The 22248-nt window shown below is 49.7% G+C and overlaps 1 protein-coding gene across 1 annotated transcript in view; it reads right to left on the reverse strand.

Moving 5' to 3' along the window:
• The window catches only part of SAMTOR (S-adenosylmethionine sensor upstream of mTORC1), a 61975-nt gene extending 48783 nt beyond the window's left edge, over positions 1 to 13192 (reverse strand). Inside the window, exon 1 of the mRNA XM_075342504.1 lies at positions 12978 to 13192. Within this exon, the coding sequence (XP_075198619.1) occupies positions 12978 to 13155 (178 nt within the window). The 5' untranslated portion in view covers positions 13156 to 13192. The remainder of the gene's footprint in view (positions 1 to 12977) is intronic.
• Positions 13193 to 22248: the final 9056 nt, after the last annotated feature.

Below are 22248 nucleotides of genomic sequence, written 5' to 3' on the forward strand. Positions count from 1 at the left end.
AAAACACCCTCAAAAGGTGTCCAAAAGGTGACAAACAACTCACAACACAAACACATGGGAAAGTGACAAGGACATATATTCATGCTAAAACAAAACAGCTGGACAAGGAAAAAGAGGAGGACACACAGATATATGAATATATGCAAGGAAACATAGATTCCATTATTGTGCAACTTGAGCCCTGCTCATTTTAGGCTTCCAATCTTGATAAATTGCCTGAGCTCGCCACGTACGCCTTGGGGATCTTGTCGTGTCCTGCAGCCAGCGTTCTCTCGGAACCTGTCTTCAGTGCTGCTGGGGGTCTGCTGGCAGATAAGCACACGTGTCTGTCCACTGACAGACAATGTGGACATGGCTCTCAGAGAACTTTTCTTCCCCTGGGTCAGCCAGGGGACGGGAAAGGCACGCGTATTTTTGAGAGTGCTTCATGCAAAGCATCTTTTTCTTTTTCAAAAGGGGGCTCAACCGATGCCAGTCAAGTGGGGTGTGTGTGGCCCAGTTAGTGGCAACGAGGGAGACTGTGGTTGGAGTCCCCTCGCTGTGTCTCTAAAAGAACCAAAATGAACAAATCATGGCTCTCAGAGGACTTGTCTTCCCCTGGGTCAGCCAGGGGACGGGAAAGGCACGCGTATTTTTGAGAGTGCTTCATGCAAAGCATCTTTTTCATCTTGAAAATTGGGTCAACTGATGCCAGTCAAGTGGGGTGTGTGTGGCCCAATTAGTGGCAACTAGGGAGACTGTGGTTGGAGTCCCCTTACTGTGTTTTACATGCTTTTAGAAGGGCATGACATGGCTTAGAGGTTGACTTTCAGCATCTGGAAACTGTTGGCTACCAAAATGCTGCCTTTCCAACCTTTTTAACCGAGGATTTTCAAGACCTTATGCCCATCGCAGTGCCCCAAGAGCCGATGCCCAGGCGCCACTCCTTCTCCAACAAAGGCGTGCACGCGCTACACCAGCATGTCGCACTAAACATCACTGATTCCTTGAGAAACTCTGTGTGACAGGGTGCATTTCACCACAGATAATTGGCCCAGTAAGCATGGACAGGGGCGTTACATGTCGCCGACTGGGCAATGGGTTACTGTGGGGAGAGATGGAGAAGGGTCTGCTGTACAAGTCTTGCCGTCCCCACGAGTTGTGTCAATCCTTCTTCTGTATGTAGAAGTTAATACACTGCTTCTGCCTCTTCAACCTCGTGTGGGTCCTCCACCTTGGCGCAAACCCTGTGTGGTCAGGCCACCCTTCCTTGTAACTGCGCACAAGGAATACCACACACCTCCTTACTATGCTGGCAGCAGAGCTCAATGCCATCAGGCAGTCAAAGGTTTACTTTGAAATGTATGGGAAATGTGAGTCACACCGCTGAGAAGTTGTGGACGGTTAGCTCTGGAGACCGAGTTTCATCAATGGTTGTCTCCACTCAACCAGCAGCCAGGGAAGGCCGGGTGCGACAATGATGCAAACATGGGTGCGGCCCTTCGCTGTGACAATGTGACACATGTGCCTTGTGTGGTTCACGTGTTGAACCTGGTTGTCCAGCAATTTTTAAAGCACTATCCTGGCCCACATGGCCTTCTGCAGAGAGCACGGTGTAACGCCTTCCTTGATCCACACACTCAGATGGGCTGTAAATGATAGGCTAGAGGGAAGCCACTCACCAAGCAGGACCCCTAGAACCCTGAAACCCTTTAACCCCTATACAGGGATTAGGAATTACACAGGGCCCAAGGTGATTAATACCTGTGGAAGGCTGCAGTTCCAGAGAATAGTAGTCAGGCAGGGTCAAAACATTAATTGAGGAACAGGAACAGAATGGGACGGCCAGGACTTAATCAGAAAACAAGCAGAGGTGAAATGCGGATCGGCCAAAAAGGTACATAAACAGCAAGCAGGAAAAGTAGTCAGGTAACAAGCACACAAAATCATAAAACTGAACTGGGGGTAAAAGCAGAGCTATGTCTGGCAGTGGTCTGCAGACAGGATGGGCATAAAAAAGGGTGTGGTGTCTTCCCATTGGTTGTAGCTGAATGATGGTATTTCATCTGTGAGATACCCACCAGCTACATTCAGCCAGAGATTCTGCATCTGTCAAGGTAATGCAGCCCAGTGGGTGAGCATAACCTGCGTCCACCTGCGCCGCTGGCATCGACTACTCTCCCATCATCAGCACTATGCATGAAAGGAACACGTTGTCACCTGGCGACCGGAGTACAAATTGACGGAGCGGACTCAGTTGGTGACTTAACAGCCGTGTGCGGCAATGATGCAAACCTGGCTGCGGGCCATCGTCAGGGCAATGTGACACACGTGCCTTGTATGGCTCACGTGTTGAACCCAATTCTCCAGCAATTTTTAAAACACCATCCCGGCCTACATGGCCTTGTGCAGCGGGCACGCTCGCTATGTGCTCACGTCCATCGTGCGCACACAGCAGCTCAACAACTTTCGTCGCTACAGAAGTCTTTAGGTCTGGTGGTTAAACGCCTGAAATGCGATGTGCCCACACGCAGGAATTTGAATCTGCACATGTTGCAGCACCGCCGAACCCTGCTGCAATACGTTATGACATATAGCCTGGGATAACTTGATCCAGAGGTGGTGCAGATCACGCTGCTGGAGTGGTGTCAGATCAAGGACCTATGCACCCTGCTACACAGTTTACAAATGTCGACGAAGATGTTTAGCACTGGCAATGTCATTCTCAGCGTGACAATTCTGGTCATCTACATGATGGAGCACACTGTAATTATTATTCGGAGTCAGGTGTTGGGACAAGAGGAAGGGGAGGAAGTACAGGAGGAGTCATATGCGGAAGGGATAACAAGATCTACGAGGTCCAGATGGTCAGCGGCACCTAGGCGGCAGTCATGGTGAGGGAGAGGGATTAACAAGGGCACATAGTATCAGCAAAAAGTGTTGAGGACGGTGCAGGAGCCCATGAAGAAATGGAGGACGAACTGGCGATGGGCATGGAAGACTCAGCAGATGAGTGAGAGCTTGCTCACATTTCGGTTGTGCGAGGTTGTGGGGAGAGGGCAGAGGAAGGAGGCACGATTCTCACCTCTCTGCCACCAACACACCAAGGACTTGGTCCTCCTGGATGCACAAGACACATGAGCGCCTTCTTGCTGCACTACCTACAACATGACCCTCGGATTGTACGAATTCAAAGTAATCCAGAATACTGGGTTGCCACCCTGTTAGATCCCCGGTACAAGACAAAATTTGGCGAAATAATTCCTGCCATAGAAATGGACGCACGTATACAGGAGTATCTGCAGAATGTGGTACGCAATCTTAGATCTACTTTTCCACTAAACACCAGTGCTGCACAGAGTGAATCTCAACGCTTTGTCATGGATAGGAGGAAATGGTCTTTTACTTGTCCACATCTGAGGGACCGAGGGCTGGCTGCTGTGCTGAGATGGCGTTGAGTACGGTGTCCCTGCAGAGTTGCACTTTTGGTCATATACCAAAATGAGTTGAAAAAGGACAGATGCTAGTGGAAAGGGGAACAGGTGTGTTGGAAAGGGGAAAAAAGTTTTGGTCCGTGGATTTGGTGGTTAAGCAACAGTAACATTTGCTGAAGAAACACCATCTGTTACAGTGGGACTGGCAGATTTGGATAAGGTGGTATATACTATGTTACCGCTATATAACGAAAATTAATAAGAAAAGAAAGAGAAAGGTATATATCCCCATCAGCAGTCAATGTCCACCGTGCTCCCAGATGAAAAAGGAGAGGTTGTCAACTGGAAGGTTCGGTGGAGGATACAGAGCTGTGTGGCTATGAAACTAATAGTAGCCTGAACCGAGTTAGACGCCATTCGGATCTGGAGACTGGGAGCCCTGTTAGCGTCACAGGGTCCACATGCCCACCCAGCCCAGGAACTCCCTGTTAACAACACAGGGGCCATTGAGTACGCTGACCGTGTGCGTAGGGGCCAGACCTGTGGACAGCAGGCGCATCAGCAGCAGCACGCCTGTTAATGCCACTGGGCTGCACAAGCAGGACTGGTAGGACAGGAGCTGGTCTTAACCGTTCTGCGTTACCAACTGTGGTGGTGGCCTGCATCGACACCCTATCCTTGCCTACCTCTGGCCTAAAGCCGCAATGGGTTCAACACATGGAGGTGTGCTCTTTCGTAGCATAATAGAAGAATGCGCACCTCCTTGTTGGCTCCAGCCCCTTTTATAACCTGGGTCCGCCCCAAACCAGGGTGGACCACAATGCACCTCCTGCAGACAAAAGCAGAATCACACGTCATGAGTGGCATAACTAGCGTCCTATTTGGAACCGCAACTTCAATAATGACCTCATGGCTGCCACGACCCAAACACCTCACCAGTCATCGTCTGACCATCAATAATGCGGTGACAAGTCATAGGGGCGGGCCTCTGCAAGCCATTTGGGAGGACACCTGATGCCCTGTGGTCTATATGGGACCCCCACATCAGGGGCAGGGCCAAAGAGTTCATTACCGGACCTAGTCTCTGATGCAGTAAGTGCCTGAGCATGCTCAGTAGCATGAAATACAGTCTCTGAAAAAAGACTATCAGCTTTAGCATGGTGTCTAGGAACAAAACAGGACTTAGACCCGGCACGGAATGCAAGTACCTGTGCAAAGAGGCTTTTCGCACTAAGTGTGGGAGCATGCGCTGTATCCCGAAATGAAGACTTAGCCTTAGCAATGGCACAGTCAGGCTGAGCATACTCACTAGGCGAAACACTGTAATTAGGCTGCAGCTGGGGTAAATCGGCACACGCATGCGCACTAGCTGCCTCTCCACACTTACACGTGGAGGAGAAATTGCTCTTCGGGTGTGAACTTGGAGATGCTGTCTATGAACAGAAGGAAAAGCTAAAGGAAGCCTCACTTTATCCCTCCGAATTATCAAATGCAGCAATGAATTCCCTGAGTTTCCTATAACATTAGCGTAGCAAAATGTGCATGAGGGTGTCATGTAGAGGTGCTAGAAATAGCTTGGCACCAGTGGGGCACTAATGGAATACAACAGCCAGTTCTATGATGCCACTAAATGGCAGTATTTTGTGCTATCATTATAGCTTATTAAAAACAGAGCAGGAGGGTGTCATGCAGAGGTGCTGCACATAGATTTGCACAAGTGGGGCACTAATGGAGTACAACAGCCAGTTCTATGATGCCACTAGGTACACTGACTGTTTGCTAGTATAATGGCTTAGTTAAAAAGAGTTTGAGTGTGCAGAGGACAGGAGGGTACAGTGGCAGGATTGTGGGGCTCTGGGTAGAGGAATGGAAGCCTGCCTTTCTATTCCCTCCTAATAGGGAAATGCAGGGAGGAAATCCCTGACCTTGGCTACACAGACGCTGTCTCTGTTTTCAGGACCTGTCACCTATGGCTCTGACCCTGCCGGTACGAGCCCTTAAAAGGACTGATAGAAAGTGCTCTCCCTAAGCTGTCCAGCGCTGTGTATGGAGCGCATACAGCTATATCGGCGATAGGACAAAGGACGGAGCTGCGCCAGTGATGTCTGACACCAAAGACGCAGAAGAGATAATGGCGTCCGGACGGGCAGATACTCGTTTTTATAATGCAGGGACATGTGACATGGACATCCTATCACACATACCGTTGCTTCTCTGGCTAAAAGTCCACTTAGCTGTGTGTGTGTCTGGGATTGGCTGACATGCTGGCCCGCCCCACAAGACGCGCGCGCTTAGGGAAGGAAAACAAGGAAAAAAAAAAAAAAAAAAATGGCGATCGCCATTATACAAACAGCAGTGATCTGAAGGCGCTGTTCACGCACACTATACACTGAAATGTGATAATAGTTTGATTCACAGAGTGACTTACACTATTACAGCGGAAACCAAGCTAGGAATTAGCTGTTTTTTTGCTGCTAGAACCGTTCTCGAACGTTTCTAGAACTATCGAGCTTTTGCAAAAAGCTCGAGTTCTAGTTCGATCTAGAACAGGCCCCAAAATCACTCGAGCCTAGAACTGGAGAACCGCGCTCAACTCTAGTTAGGACGTCACCGGGCCCGGGCTGTATGGGTAATATTACATCACCAGAGGGTTAGGACGTCACCAGGCCCACACTGTATGGGTAATATTACATCACCAGAGGGTTAGGACATCACCGGGCCCGGGCTGTATGGGTAATATTACATCACCAGAGGGTTAGGACGTCACCAGGCCCACACTGTATGGGTAATATTACATCACCAGAGGGTTAGGACATCACCGGGCCCGGGCTGTATGGGTAATATTACATCACCAGAGGGTTAGGACGTCACCGGGCCCACACTGTATGGGTAATATTACATCACCAGAGGGTTAGGAACGTCACCGGGCCCACACTGTATGGGTAATATTACATCACCAGAGGGTTAGGACGTCACCGGGCCCGGGCTGTATGGGTAATATTACATCACCAGAGGGTTAGGACGTCACCGGGCCCGCACTGTATGGGTAATATTACATCACCAGAGGGTTAGGACGTCACCGGCCCGCACTGTATGGGTAATATTACATCACCAGAGGGTTAGGACGTCACCGGCCCGCACTGTATGGGTAATATTACATCACCAGAGGGTTAGGACGTCACCGGGCCCGGGCTGTATGGGTAATATTACATCACCAGAGGGTTAGGACGTCACCGGGCCACACTGTATGGGTAATATTACATCACCAGAGGGTTAGGACGTCACCGGGCCCACACTGTATGGGTAATATTACATCACCAGAGGGTTAGGACGTCACCGGGCCCGGGCTGTATGGGTAATATTACATCACCAGAGGGTTAGGACGTCACCGGGCCCACACTGTATGGGTAATATTACATCACCAGAGGGTTAGGACGTCACCGGGCCCACACTGTATGGGTAATATTACATCACCAGAGGGTTAGGACGTCACCGGGCCCGGGCTGTATGGGTAATATTACATCACCAGAGGGTTAGGACGTCACCGGGCTGCACTGTATGGGTAATATTACATCACCAGAGGGTTAGGACGTCACCGGGCCCGCACTGTATGGGTAATATTACATCACCAGAGGGTTAGGACGTCACCGGGCCCGCACTGTATGGGTAATATTACATCACCAGAGGGTTAGGACGTCACCGGGCCCGGGCTGTATGGGTAATATTACATCACCAGAGGGTTAGGACGTCACCGGGACGCACTGTATGGGTAATATTACATCACCAGAGGGTTAGGACGTCACCGGCCCGCACTGTATGGGTAATATTACATCACCAGAGGGTTAGGACGTCACCGGGCCCGCACTGTATGGGTAATATTACATCACCAGAGGGTTAGGACGTCACCGGGCCCACACTGTATGGGCAATATTACATCACCAGAGGGTTAGGACGTCACCGGGCCCGGGCTGTATGGGTAATATTACATCACCACAGTGTTAGGACGTCACCGGGCCACACTGTATGGGTAATATTACATCACCAGAGGGTTAGGACGTCACCGGGCCCGGGCTGTATGGGTAATATTACATCACCAGAGGGTTAGGACGTCACCGGGCCGCACTGTATGGGTAATATTACATCACCAGAGGGTTAGGACGTCACCGGGCCGCACTGTATGGGTAATATTACATCACCAGAGGGTTAGGACGTCACCGGGCCCGGGCTGTATGGGTAATATTACATCACCAGAGGGTTAGGACGTCACCGGGCCCGGGCTGTATGGGTAATATTACATCACCAGAGGGTTAGGACGTCAACGGGCCGCACTGTATGGGCAATATTACATCACCAATGTTAGGACGTCACCGGGCCCGCACTGTATGGGTAATATTACATCACCAGAGGGTTAGGACGTCACCGGGCCACACTGTATGGGTAATATTACATCACCAGAGGGTTAGGACGTCACCGGGCCGCACTGTATGGGTAATATTACATCACCAGAGGGTTAGGACGTCACCGGGCCCGGGCTGTATGGGCAATATTACATCACCAGAGGGTTAGGACGTCACCGGGCCGCACTGTATGGGTAATATTACATCACCAGAGGGTTAGGACGTCACCGGGCCACACTGTATGGGTAATATTACATCACCAGAGGGTTAGGACGTCACCGGGCCGCACTGTATGGGTAATATTACATCACCAGAGGGTTAGGACGTCACCGGGCCCGCACTGTATGGGCTATATTACATCACCAGAGGGTTAGGACGTCACCGGGCCCGGGCTGTATGGGTAATATTACATCACCAGAGGGTTAGGACGTCACCGGGCCCGGGCTGTATGGGTAATATTACATCACCAGAGGGTTAGGACGTCACCGGGCCCGGGCTGTATGGGCAATATTACATCACCAGAGGGTTAGGACGTCACCGGCCCGCACTGTATGGGTAATATTACATCACCAGAGGGTTAGGACGTCACCGGGCCGCACTGTATGGGTAATATTACATCACCAGAGGGTTAGGACGTCACCGGGCCCGCACTGTATGGGCAATATTACATCACCAGAGGGTTAGGACGTCACCGGGCCCGGGCTGTATGGGTAATATTACATCACCAGAGGGTTAGGACGTCACCGGGCCGCACTGTATGGGTAATATTACATCACCAGAGGGTTAGGACGTCACCGGCCCGCACTGTATGGGTAATATTACATCACCAGAGGGTTAGGACGTCACCGGGCCCGGGCTGTATGGGTAATATTACATCACCAGAGGGTTAGGACGTCACCGGGCCACACTGTATGGGTAATATTACATCACCAGAGGGTTAGGACGTCACCGGGCCCGGGCTGTATGGGCAATATTACATCACCAGAGGGTTAGGACGTCACCGGGCCACACTGTATGGGTAATATTACATCACCAGAGGGTTAGGACGTCACCGGGCCGCACTGTATGGGTAATATTACATCACCAGAGGGTTAGGACATCACCGGGCCAGGGCTGTATGGGTAATATTACATCACCAGAGGGTTAGGACGTCACCGGGCCACACTGTATGGGTAATATTACATCACCAGAGGGTTAGGACGTCACCGGGCCCGCACTGTATGGGTAATATTACATCACCAGAGGGTTAGGACGTCACCGGGCCCACACTGTATGGGTAATATTACATCACCAGAGGGTTAGGACGTCACCGGGCCGCACTGTATGGGTAATATTACATCACCAGAGGGTTAGGACGTCACCGGGCCCGGGCTGTATGGGCAATATTACATCACCAGAGGGTTAGGACGTCACCGGGCCGCACTGTATGGGTAATATTACATCACCAGAGGGTTAGGACGTCACCGGGCCACACTGTATGGGTAATATTACATCACCAGAGGGTTAGGACGTCACCGGGCCGCACTGTATGGGTAATATTACATCACCAGAGGGTTAGGACGTCACCGGGCCCGCACTGTATGGGCAATATTACATCACCAGAGGGTTAGGACGTCACCGGGCCCGGGCTGTATGGGTAATATTACATCACCAGAGGGTTAGGACGTCACCGGGCCCGGGCTGTATGGGTAATATTACATCACCAGAGGGTTAGGACGTCACCGGGCCCGGGCTGTATGGGCAATATTACATCACCAGAGGGTTAGGACGTCACCGGCCCGCACTGTATGGGTAATATTACATCACCAGAGGGTTAGGACGTCACCGGCCCGCACTGTATGGGTAATATTACATCACCAGAGGGTTAGGACGTCACCGGGCCGCACTGTATGGGTAATATTACATCACCAGAGGGTTAGGACGTCACCGGGCCCGCACTGTATGGGCAATATTACATCACCAGAGGGTTAGGACGTCACCGGGCCCGGGCTGTATGGGTAATATTACATCACCAGAGGGTTAGGACGTCACTGGGCCGCACTGTATGGGTAATATTACATCACCAGAGGGTTAGGACGTCACCGGCCCGCACTGTATGGGTAATATTACATCACCAGAGGGTTAGGACGTCACCGGGCCCGGGCTGTATGGGTAATATTACATCACCAGAGGGTTAGGACGTCACCGGGCCCGGGCTGTATGGGTAATATTACATCACCAGAGGGTTAGGACGTCACCGGGCCCACACTGTATGGGTAATATTACATCACCAGAGGGTTAGGACGTCACCGGGCCACTGTATGGGTAATATTACATCACCAGAGGGTTAGGACGTCACCGGGCCGCACTGTATGGGTAATATTACATCACCAGAGGGTTAGGACGTCACCGGGCCGCACTGTATGGGTAATATTACATCACCAGAGGGTTAGGACGTCACCGGCCCGCACTGTATGGGTAATATTACATCACCAGAGGGTTAGGAACGTCATCGGGCCGCACTGTATGGGTAATATTACATCACCAGAGGGTTAGGACGTCACCGGGCCCGCACTGTATGGGTAATATTACATCACCAGAGGGTTAGGACGTCACCGGGCCCGGGCTGTATGGGTAATATTACATCACCAGAGGGTTAGGACGTCACCGGGCCGCACTGTATGGGTAATATTACATCACCAGAGGGTTAGGACGTCACCGGCCCGCACTGTATGGGTAATATTACATCACCAGAGGGTTAGGACGTCACCGGGCCCGGGCTGTATGGGTAATATTACATCACCAGAGGGTTAGGACGTCACCGGGCCCGGGCTGTATGGGTAATATTACATCACCAGAGGGTTAGGACGTCACCGGGCCCACACTGTATGGGTAATATTACATCACCAGAGGGTTAGGACGTCACCGGGCCACTGTATGGGTAATATTACATCACCAGAGGGTTAGGACGTCACCGGGCCGCACTGTATGGGTAATATTACATCACCAGAGGGTTAGGACGTCACCGGGCCGCACTGTATGGGTAATATTACATCACCAGAGGGTTAGGACGTCACCGGCCCGCACTGTATGGGTAATATTACATCACCAGAGGGTTAGGAACGTCATCGGGCCGCACTGTATGGGTAATATTACATCACCAGAGGGTTAGGACGTCACCGGGCCCGCACTGTATGGGTAATATTACATCACCAGAGGGTTAGGACGTCACCGGGCCCGGGCTGTATGGGTAATATTACATCACCAGAGGGTTAGGACGTCACCGGCCCGCACTGTATGGGTAATATTACATCACCAGAGGGTTAGGACGTCACCGGGCCGCACTGTATGGGTAATATTACATCACCAGAGGGTTAGGACGTCACCGGGCCCGCACTGTATGGGTAATATTACATCACCAGAGGGTTAGGACGTCACCGGGCCCGCACTGTATGGGTAATATTACATCACCAGAGGGTTAGGACGTCACCGGGCCCGGGCTGTATGGGTAATATTACATCACCAGAGGGTTAGGACGTCACCGGGCCGCACTGTATGGGTAATATTACATCACCAGAGGGTTAGGACGTCACCGGCCCGCACTGTATGGGTAATATTACATCACCAGAGGGTTAGGACGTCACCGGGCCCGGGCTGTATGGGTAATATTACATCACCAGAGGGTTAGGACGTCACCGGGCCCGGGCTGTATGGGTAATATTACATCACCAGAGGGTTAGGACGTCACCGGGCCCACACTGTATGGGTAATATTACATCACCAGAGGGTTAGGACGTCACCGGGCCACTGTATGGGTAATATTACATCACCAGAGGGTTAGGACGTCACCGGGCCGCACTGTATGGGTAATATTACATCACCAGAGGGTTAGGACGTCACCGGGCCGCACTGTATGGGTAATATTACATCACCAGAGGGTTAGGACGTCACCGGCCCGCACTGTATGGGTAATATTACATCACCAGAGGGTTAGGAACGTCATCGGGCCGCACTGTATGGGTAATATTACATCACCAGAGGGTTAGGACGTCACCGGGCCCGCACTGTATGGGTAATATTACATCACCAGAGGGTTAGGACGTCACCGGGCCCGGGCTGTATGGGTAATATTACATCACCAGAGGGTTAGGACGTCACCGGCCCGCACTGTATGGGTAATATTACATCACCAGAGGGTTAGGACGTCACCGGGCCGCACTGTATGGGTAATATTACATCACCAGAGGGTTAGGACGTCACCGGGCCCGCACTGTATGGGTAATATTACATCACCAGAGGGTTAGGACGTCACCGGGCCCGGGCTGTATGGGTAATATTACATCACCAGAGGGTTAGGACGTCACCGGGCCGCGCTGTATGGGTAATATTACATCACCAGAGGGTTAGGACGTCACCGGGCCGCGCTGTATGGGTAATATTACATCACCAGAGGGTTAGGACGTCACCGGGCCGCACTGTATGGGTAATATTACATCACCAGAGGGTTAGGACGTCACCGGGCCGCAGTGTATGGGTAATATTACATCACCAGAGGGTTAGGACGTCACCGGGCCGCAGTGTATGGGTAATATTACATCACCAGAGGGTTAGGACGTCACCGGGCCGCACTGTATGGGTAATATTACATCACCAGAGGGTTAGGACGTCACCGGGCCCACACTGTATGGGTAATATTACATCACCAGAGGGTTAGGACGTCACCGGGCCGCACTGTATGGGTAATATTACATCACCAGAGGGTTAGGACGTCACCGGGCCGCACTGTATGGGTAATATTACATCACCAGAGGGTTAGGACGTCACCGGGCCCGCACTGTATGGGCTATATTACATCACCAGAGGGTTAGGACGTCACCGGGCCCGGGCTGTATGGGTAATATTACATCACCAGAGGGTTAGGACGTCACCGGGCCGCACTGTATGGGTAATATTACATCACCAGAGGGTTAGGACGTCACCGGGCCGCGCTGTATGGGTAATATTACATCACCAGTGTTAGGACGTCACTGTTCTGATCTGCATTAAGTTACTAGCGTATTATGACATCACTCGGGTTCCATTACGTCACCAGGGCTGCACTGTATGAAAGGCTTGCCCCAGGACAGTGGGCAGACAGCCTGAGGGGAGAACGAGGACTGCAGCCTCCCGTGTCTGGGCCTGCCCGTACCTTCCATATACTTCCTCCGCAGGCTCCGGTGCACGCTCTTCACCACTCCGGACAGCTTCTCCTGCTCCACCTTCATGTCCCGGGCAGACGGTACTGGCACTGGCGGTGTGCCGGTCCTCTCTATACTGCTGCCGGAGAGCACATCCCCGCCGCTCTGCACCGTTCTGCCCGGCTCCATCTCTGCTCCCCGGCTACAAACAACAGCCCTCCACACCCCCTCAATTTAACTAACAGCACCAGCAACAGGCGCGTCACCTCAAGCGCAGCTTACGATAGGCCAGACTCCGAGCAGCTGCTGCCTGGCCTGACCAATGAAAAGTCTCCCTCGTTTTACAGGCCGGTAGTCAGCCAATCACAGCTTGTTTTGTTCTACTCAGGGATTTTTGACTTGTTTGTTGAAATGTTAGCAGAAAGAAGAACCCCGTGAGTGGGGCGGGGCTGGCTGCTGAATGACTATTGGCCCCGCCAATGAGACGCCTCGGACCGCCCACCTCTCTGCACACTGCTGCTCTTTGTCTGTACCGGGCAGCTGGCTGTGTACGTGCTGCTCAGTCCTGGAGAGCTCCGGCAGTGCGGGCTGCGGTGTGTGAGCTGCTCCGGCCGGGCATTGCTATTGGTGTAGGATACTTCAGGGACTGTGGGTAGAGGCAGGGACTGGGCCTGGCAGGTGGCCGCAGCCTGTGCACACTACTCTGTAGGCTCCAATATTTAAAGGGATATGCCCTCCATTACCAAGATAGGACTACCTACTAGAATTTATGGGAGTGCTGTCCTGGATCACGGGGGTGGAAACATTGCAGGTTCCATAATGCCCATTCACTTCTGTGGTCGTCCATCTTCATAGATTGTTGTACTGTTCCTGTAATGTCCATTCATTTCCATGGAAGGCACAGAAATCTCATCATTGCTTAGTCATGGTCAGCGGGACTCCTAACCATTGAACAGGTTCCCTATCTGGGTATGCAGCCTTTCGGGTCATCTCCAGAACCCTTCATGTTGGGCCTGGCTCCTGTGGGCAATGGCAGACATCATGGCACCGCCCTATCCATATAACAAGAGCCAGGCGCGCTTGCATGTCCTGAGCTAATTGCCTCGGAGTAACCCTTGACTCTGCTCTATCCTTCAAGCCACACATCCAAGCCCTTTTCACCTCATGCCAACTGCAACTCAAAAATATCTCCTGGATTTGTGTTTTCCTTCACCACGAATCAGCAAAAACACTAGTACATGCCCTCATCATCTCCCGCCTCAACTACTGCAACCTCCTGCTCTCTGGCCTCCCTTCCAACACACTTGCACCACTCCAATCTATCCTAAACTCTGTAGCCGGATTAATCCACCTTTCCCTTCGCTATTCCCCGATCTCTCCTCTCTGCCAATCCCTTCACTGGCTTCCCATTGCCCAAAGACTCCAGTTCAAAACACTAACCATGACATACAAAGCCATCCACAACCTGTCTCCTTACATATGTGACTTAGGCTAAGACTGCACTTTGCGTTGTTCTACTTGCAGTTCTAAACGCACGTTTTGGGCTTAATTGATTTGACCAAAGTTGCCTTTTTCATAACTTTAGCGCTAGAAAACGCATGCGTATTTACCGCGTTTAACCCCTTAACGACCGCCGATACGCCTTTTAACGGCGACAAATTAGGGTACTTCTTCCGATCCGCCGCTTTTTAACGGCGGTCGGAAAAAAGGGTCTAGCGCCCCCCAGAGTCAGAAAATTTCCGGGGTCTCTGCTGCCGGGGGTAGCTGAGACCCTGGAGATCATGATTCTGGCCGTTTTTTCCGGTCCCCGCTCACCTGATGACCGGTATACACCGTATACCGATGATCAGGTTACAGTAAATGACCGCGCCGGTAAAAAATCATTTATCTCCCATCTGGCATAAACAAACATGTCAGATGGGAGATAAATCTCCTCCCCCGGTCCTCTCCGGTCCCCCGGTGTCGCTAAAGTGTCCCCCCACCCCCCCTTCCTCCCGAAAATCTAACATGGCGCTGCACATACCGGCGCGCACAGCAGCGCGCCGGCCGCATTTCCGCCTTTCCTATGGTTTCTGTCGCATGTGCTATGACACATACGACATAAACCTGCTCCCCAGGCCCTGCCAAGTCACCCCCTATCCCCACCCCGGTGTTCCCCGGTGTCCCCCGTACCTGTTAGCTCTGATCCCCCGCGGCCCCCTCCTTCACAGTGCATGCCGGTCACACTGCAGAGCGCGGCTGTCAGCTTCCTGTGTCTGTGACTCAGACGCTGGCTGCTGCTGCTGCTGCTTGCACAGAGTCTGTAGCTGTGACCCGGGGAGGGTGGGTGCAAATTCTTTGCACCCACTCTCCTCAAATGGATGGTCTGCACTCCTAGAAAATGGGGGATACGTTCCCTGAACGTGCCTCCCATATTCTAGAAGGTCCAGAATCGCCGCGGGACTTTCACAATGGATTACAGCAGGGACTTGATTTTTTTTTTTCTTTTCAATAAATTGGACAAAGAGGGAATGTTTTTGGGGAGTGTTTTTTCAAATAAATTTTTTTTTTGTTGTCAATTTTTTTTTATTATTACTGTCAATTAGTTATGTCTGGTATCAAATAGACGCTGTGATATAACTAATTGCTGGGCTTGATGCCAGGTGACATTACACATCTGGTATCAACCCCATTTATTACCCCGTTAGCCACCGCACCAGGGCGCGGGATGAGTTGGGGCGAAGCGCCAGGATTGGCGCATCTGATGGATGCGCCACTTCTGGGGCGGCTGCGGCCTGCTATTTTTAGGCTGGGAAGAGTCCAATAACCATGGCTCTTCCCACCCTGAGAATACCAGACCCCAGCTGTCAGCTTCACCTTGACTGGTGATCTAATTTGAGGGGACCCTATGTTTGTTTTTGTTTTTTTAATTATTTATTTATAAATAATTAAAAAAAAAATGCTTGGGGAGCCCTCCAAATTGATCACCAGCCAAGGTGAAGCTGTCAGCTGTGGTTTGCAGGCTACAGCTGTCTGCTTTACCCTAGCTGGCTATCAAAAATAGGGGGACCCCATGTCATTTATTTTAATTCTTTTTTTTTCTTTTTGGGCTAAATACAAGGCTAGGCACCCTTTAGTGCCACATGAAAGGCACTAAAGGGCGCCAGCTTAGAATATGCAGGGGGGTGGGACGTTATATATGTTTGACATCCATTCATCCATTGTAGCATTTTAGGCTATGTGCCCACAATCAGGGTTTGCAGCGTTTTGGGCGCAGAGTGTGTTCCCTGCGTCCATAACGCTGCGTTGTGCAGTAGAAGCACAGTGGAAGGATTTTTAGAAATCCCGTGCCCACTGTGCTTCTTTTCTCCACAGCATAAACCGACCTGTGGCGCAGCTTCCCAAGCCTCAGCATGTCAATTTATGCTGCGGAGATGAGTGTGCTCTGCAGGTAGCATAGAGCTCCACAGCAGCCTGAACCCAAATCGTTGGCATGGGCAGCTGCGTTCTCCCGTGGACAACACTCACATCTCTGTAGGAAGGCTGACACTGTGTACTAGACGCCGTGTCGCTGGATCATGGCCACATAGCCTAACAGTGAGAAATTTGTTGCTACAGCAACATTTTTGTGAAGTACCTGTGGATTCAAAATGCTTACTATACTCCTGAATAAAATCCTTGAGGGGACCAGTTTCCAAAATGGAGTCACTTGTGGAGGGTTTCTAATGTATAGGTAACCAAGAGGCCCTGCTAATATGACATGGTGCGCGCAATTTATTTCAACTTTTCCAAAATTCAAATGGTGCTCCTTCCATTCCAAGCCCTCCCATATATCCAAACAGAGGTTTTTGGCCACATATGGGGTATCCCTGCGCTCACAAGAAATTGGATAACAACCTGTGGGGTCCACGTTTTGTTGTTGCCTCTTGAAAAAGTGAGAAATGTGATGCTAAAGAAACATTTTTGTGAAAAAAATGAACATTTTCAATATGGCAACCTAAGCTTATCAAATTCTGTGAAGTATTCGTGGATTCAAAATGCTCAATATACACCTAGATAAAAGCCTTGAGGTTTCTTGATTCCAGAATGGGGTCACTTGTGGGGGGCCTCCACTGTTTAGGCACTTTAGGGGCTTTCCAAATGCGACATAGCGTCCGCTAATTATTCCAGCCAAATGTTCAGTCAAATTGCACTCCTTCCCTTCCAAGACCTGCCGTGTGCCCAAACAGTTGATTTCCACCACATATAAGATATCACCAAACTCAGGAGAAATTGCAGAATACATTTCATGGTGATTTTTTTCCTGTTACCCTTGTGAAAAAAAAAGCTACCTGGTTGAAGTAACAATTTTGTGGTAAAATTTTATTTTTTTATTTTCATGGCTCAACGTTATAAACTTCTGTGAAGCACCTGGGGGTTCAGGGTACTCACCAAACATCTAGATAAATTCCTTGAGAGGCCTAGTTTCCAATATGGGGTCACTTGTGGTGTTTTTTTGCTGTTTACGTACCTTAGGGGTCCTCCAAATGCAACATGGTGCCCGCAATCTTTTTCAGCCAAATTTCCTTTCCAAAATTCAAATATTGCTCCTTTTGTTCCAAGCCCTCCAATTTGTCCAAACAAAGGTTTCAGACCACATGTGAGGTATTACCGCGCTCATAAAAAAGTGGGTAACAAACATTTGGGTCAAATTTTTGGAATTACCTCTTGAAAAAGTGAGCGAATTGATGCTAAAGCAACATTTTTGAGAAAAAAATTACAATTTTCAATATGACAAAGTAACGTTATCAAAATCTGTGAAGTACCTGTGGGTCCAAAATGCTCAATATACCCCTCGATAGAAGCCTTAAGGGGTCTAGTTTCCAAAATGGGGTCACTTGAGGGGGGTTCCTGCTGTTTAGGTACCTTAGGGGATCTGTAAAAGCAACATGGTGCCCGCAATCTGTTTCAGTCAACTTTGCTTTCCAAAATTCAAATATTGCTCCTTTCATTCCAAGCTCTCCCATTTACCCAAACAAAGGTTTCTGACCACATGTGGGGTATTGGCGCGCTCATAAGAAAGTGGGTAACAAAGTGTGGGGTCCAATTTTTTGTGTTACCTCTTGAAAAAGTAAGAAAATTAGTGCTAAAGTAACATTTTAAGGTAAAATGTTAATTTTTATTTTTTTTCATTCCACATTACTTTAGTTCCTGTGAAGCACCTGAAGGGTTAATAAACTTCTTGAATGTGGTTTTGAGTACCTTGAGGGGTGCAGGTTTTAGAATGGTGTCACTTTTGGGTATTTTCTGTCACCCAGGCCTCTCAAAGTCACATCAAATGGGATGTGGTCCCTAAAAAAATGGTTTTGTAAATTTTGTTGAAAAAATGGGAAATTGCTGATGAACTTTGAACCCTTTTAACTTCCTAACCCCAAAAAATTTTGTTTCAAAAATTGCGCTGATCTAAAGTAGACAAGTGGGAAATGTTATTTATTAACTATTTTGTGTGACATAACTCTCCGGTTTATGGGCATAAAAATTAAAAGTTTGAAACTTGCAAAATTTTTTTTTTTTTCAATTTAAAAGTTTTATTGAGTTTATAATAAGAAAAGAAAGAAAATATACATCCATGCTTTGACAAATGAAATAGATCAAAGGTCTAAACGACACAACACCATCGTAGACCTGAAGGCAGAATGTAAATGATTAACATAGTACATGGGAATTCAATTGAAACCATGAGAGACATAAAAAGAAATAATGGAACAGAAAGGGAAGGTGAAGAAGAGCAGCAGTCATAATATTTAGAGAAGGAGGGATAAGACAGCAAAAGAAGAAGAGATAGAGGAAGAAAAAGTGTGTCGGCCGGGTCTGATACATAGTCCGTTGGACCAAAATTTGTCGGATGGGTGGAGTATGATAACAGGGGGAAAAGGGCCAGAGTACCCAGTCACCGGAGATTAAATTAGGTCAAGAAATTTTCCGCCAGACAGGAATGATTCCCACTGAAACCATTTAGTGGCCATCCCTACTGCCTGTCCACGTGACTGGGCCATCACCATCTCCATACGGTGAATCACATTCACTTCCAATACCCACTCATCTAACGTGGGGGGAGCAGGGTCCTTCCAACGCCTCGGGATCACCGTCTTGGCTGCCTGAAGGAGGTGACCCAGGAGGGATTTTTTGTAGATCTTTTCTGGTACATTAAAGATGTACAATAAGACTGCCTCTGGACGACCAGGGACTGTGATCCCGGTGACCTCCCGTATGGCTGTTAGTACTTTGTTCCAAAAGACCGCTAGGCTCGGGCAATACCACCAGATGTGGGACATGGTGCCCCCCTGCGCTCCACAACGCCAGCAGGTATCAGGTACTTCTGGACACCAAGCATGCAAAAATGCTGGGACCCTGTACCACCTGGAAAGTATTTTATAACTAGTTTCTTGCATCCTGGTGGCAACCACGGACCTGTGTGTCAGACGGAAACAGCGCTCCCACTGATCCCCCCCAAACGTCTGATTGAGCTCCTCCTCCCAAGCCGTACAAAAGCGGGGAAGAGATACCTCTGTCGCGCTTGTCATGAGTTTGTACACTTTTGATATTGCATGACGTGTATCGGAGGAAACCGCGCAGAGGTTTTCAAAACATGTCGGAAGCGGGGGATGGGCCATAACACTGTCTTGTGAGGTTATAAAATGTTTAAGTTGACCGTATTCAAAATGGAACCGCAATTTAAAAGTACGATTCTCTACAATCTTCAAGAGTGGTAGAAGGGAACCCTCCGGGGCTACCTGGTTCAGTCTCAAAGGGTTTTGTTTTGAGCTGCCCAGAAAGTTGTTGGATGATGCCCCTGGTATAAACTCTGGGTTATCCGTTAGGGGCATGAGGGGACCCCTGGGCTGGATCAGGCGATCGCGAAGTGGTGTAGCGTGTATAGATTTCAGTGTTTGTTTGGTGCTATAAGACATGTTAATCTTATGTTTAGTAAGGAGTGGCCAGGTCCACGGCAGGGTCGGCACTGATAAAGGGCATAGATCCTGAGCCAGACTAACCCAAAGCTTGGAACTAGAGTTATGTAACAGGTCTAAAACTCTGGCGTAAGCGGTTGCCAGATAATACCGCCTACAGTCGGGCAACCCTGCCCCACCCGCGTTCTTGGTCCTAGTCAGGACGCTACTCCTTAGACGGGCGCGTTTCTTCGACCAAACAAATTGATTGAATAAGCGCTGTATCCTGGCCCAATATGCCGCCGGAACATAAACCGGGACCGTTTGTATCAAATATAACAGTCTTGGCAGGGCCGTCATCCGGAGAGCACTAATCCTGCCGAACCAAGAAAGAGTACCCCTTTGCCAGGAAACTAAGTCTCCCTCAAGTTTTGACAGAAAATTTTGATAATTCAGTGCGAAGAGCCTGGTCAGATCGGATGGGATATGAATGCCCAAGTAACCAATACTGCCGTGGGGTGGCCATCTAAAGGGGAAATTTGGTTTTATAGCATCTATAGTTGTTTGAGGCAAGGAAATATTTAGGGCCTCTGATTTTTCAAAATTGATTTTGAAGTTGGACCACCTGCTAAAGCGGTTTAGTTCCAACATTAGTGACGGGAGAGATTTAAGAGGATTGCACAGATAAACGAGGAGATCGTCGGCAAAAGCGGCACACTTATGCTCCCGATTGGCGATATTGATTCCCTGTATATCTGGATTGCTCCTAATGGCGGACAGCAAATGTTCCATGACTAGGATGTACAACAAAGGTGACAGAGGACACCCCTGTCGGGTCCCATTATGGATGGAGAAGGGTCTCGACCGAGTGCCATTGATCTTAAGGTGTGCCGCCGGAGAATGGTACAAGGCCATAATCCTGGACGAGAACACCGGCCCCAAGCCTATATGCTCCAGTGTCTGAGAAAGTGACTGCCAGGAGACTCTGTCGAAAGCCTTCTCAGCATCCAGAGACAACAACATCAGGGAAAGCTTTTTGGTGTGTGCATGATGGATCAGGTCCAGGGTCTTTATGGTGTTATCCCTTGCCTCCCTACCCGGGACAAAACCAACCTGATCCAAATGAATCAGGTCAGGCAGCAGAGGGCTAAGTCTGTTTGCCAGGAGCTTGGCATAAATTTTTAAATCTACGTTAAGGAGAGATATAGGTCTAAAGCTACTACATGCCGTGGGGTCTTTTCCAGTCTTAAGGAGTAGAGAAATATGGGCCGTGGTGGAGTGGGGTGGGAAAGGGACTAAATCTGAAATCGAGTTAAAGGAGAGAAGCATTAAGGGTGCTAGCTGTTCTGAAAAGGATTTGTAAAACTTGGCGGGAAACCCGTCGGGACCAGGGCTCTTGTTGCCAGGTGTGTCGCGGATCACCGCCAATAAATCCTCCAATGAAAAAGGACTCTCCAGGTCTTCAACTACAGAGCTGTCGAGTTGCCTAAATGGCGAGGGCATGGGGGGGCGCCCCTCACCTAACTCAGGAGGTCCAACAGGTAAATTGTATAGTCTAGAATAAAAGTCGTGGAAAGTATTTGAGATGTCAGGGGTGGCATAAAGTAGCTCATCATGTGAGTTCTTGATGCATGGAATGAGAGTGTGAGCTCTCCTATCTCTCAGCGCATTGGCCAGCAGTCTGCCTGGCTTATCCCCAAACTCATAAAACCTCCCCTTACCCACCTGTAATAGTCGTTTATAAGAAGAGTCCAGCAGCTTTTTAACCTCAATCCTAGCGTGTAATAGGGCCTGTAGAATAGGGGCCGATAAGGCACGTTTGTGGATGAGCTCCAGTTCAGAAACCCTATGAAGAGCTTTTACTATGTCTTGGGCCCTTTCTTTTTTAATGCGGGACCCATGTTTAATAAAAATGCCTCGTAGAACGCACTTCAATGCTTCCCACTTATAGGTGGGAGCAGTGTCGTCCACTGAGTGGTCCTCTATGAACCTAGTAATAGAGGTCTGAACATCCGTAACACAGAGCTCATCCAGCAGCAACGACTCGTTCAGCCGCCATGACCCTCTAGGGGTCGAGAGAGAGGGAATTTCGATCGTACAATAGACCGGCGCGTGATCAGACCATAGTATGTTACCCATCCCGGTATGTCGTATCCAAGGGAGGGCATTATGCTGTAGAAATATATAGTCGATACGACAATATGAGTCCTGCGTGTGGGAATAGAAACTATAATCTCTGTCGGATGGGTGTTGTAGTCTCCAAGTATCGAACATTTGGATACGAAATAAAGCTTTTTTGATACGTTTAATGGTAGAGTAAGCAATGCTGGATTTCCCCCTGGAGTTATCCAATGTGGGGTCCAGGGTGACAGTA

This window comes from Anomaloglossus baeobatrachus, chromosome 4, assembly GCF_048569485.1.
Source record: "Anomaloglossus baeobatrachus isolate aAnoBae1 chromosome 4, aAnoBae1.hap1, whole genome shotgun sequence".
Classification (NCBI taxonomy): Eukaryota; Metazoa; Chordata; class Amphibia; order Anura; family Aromobatidae; genus Anomaloglossus; species Anomaloglossus baeobatrachus.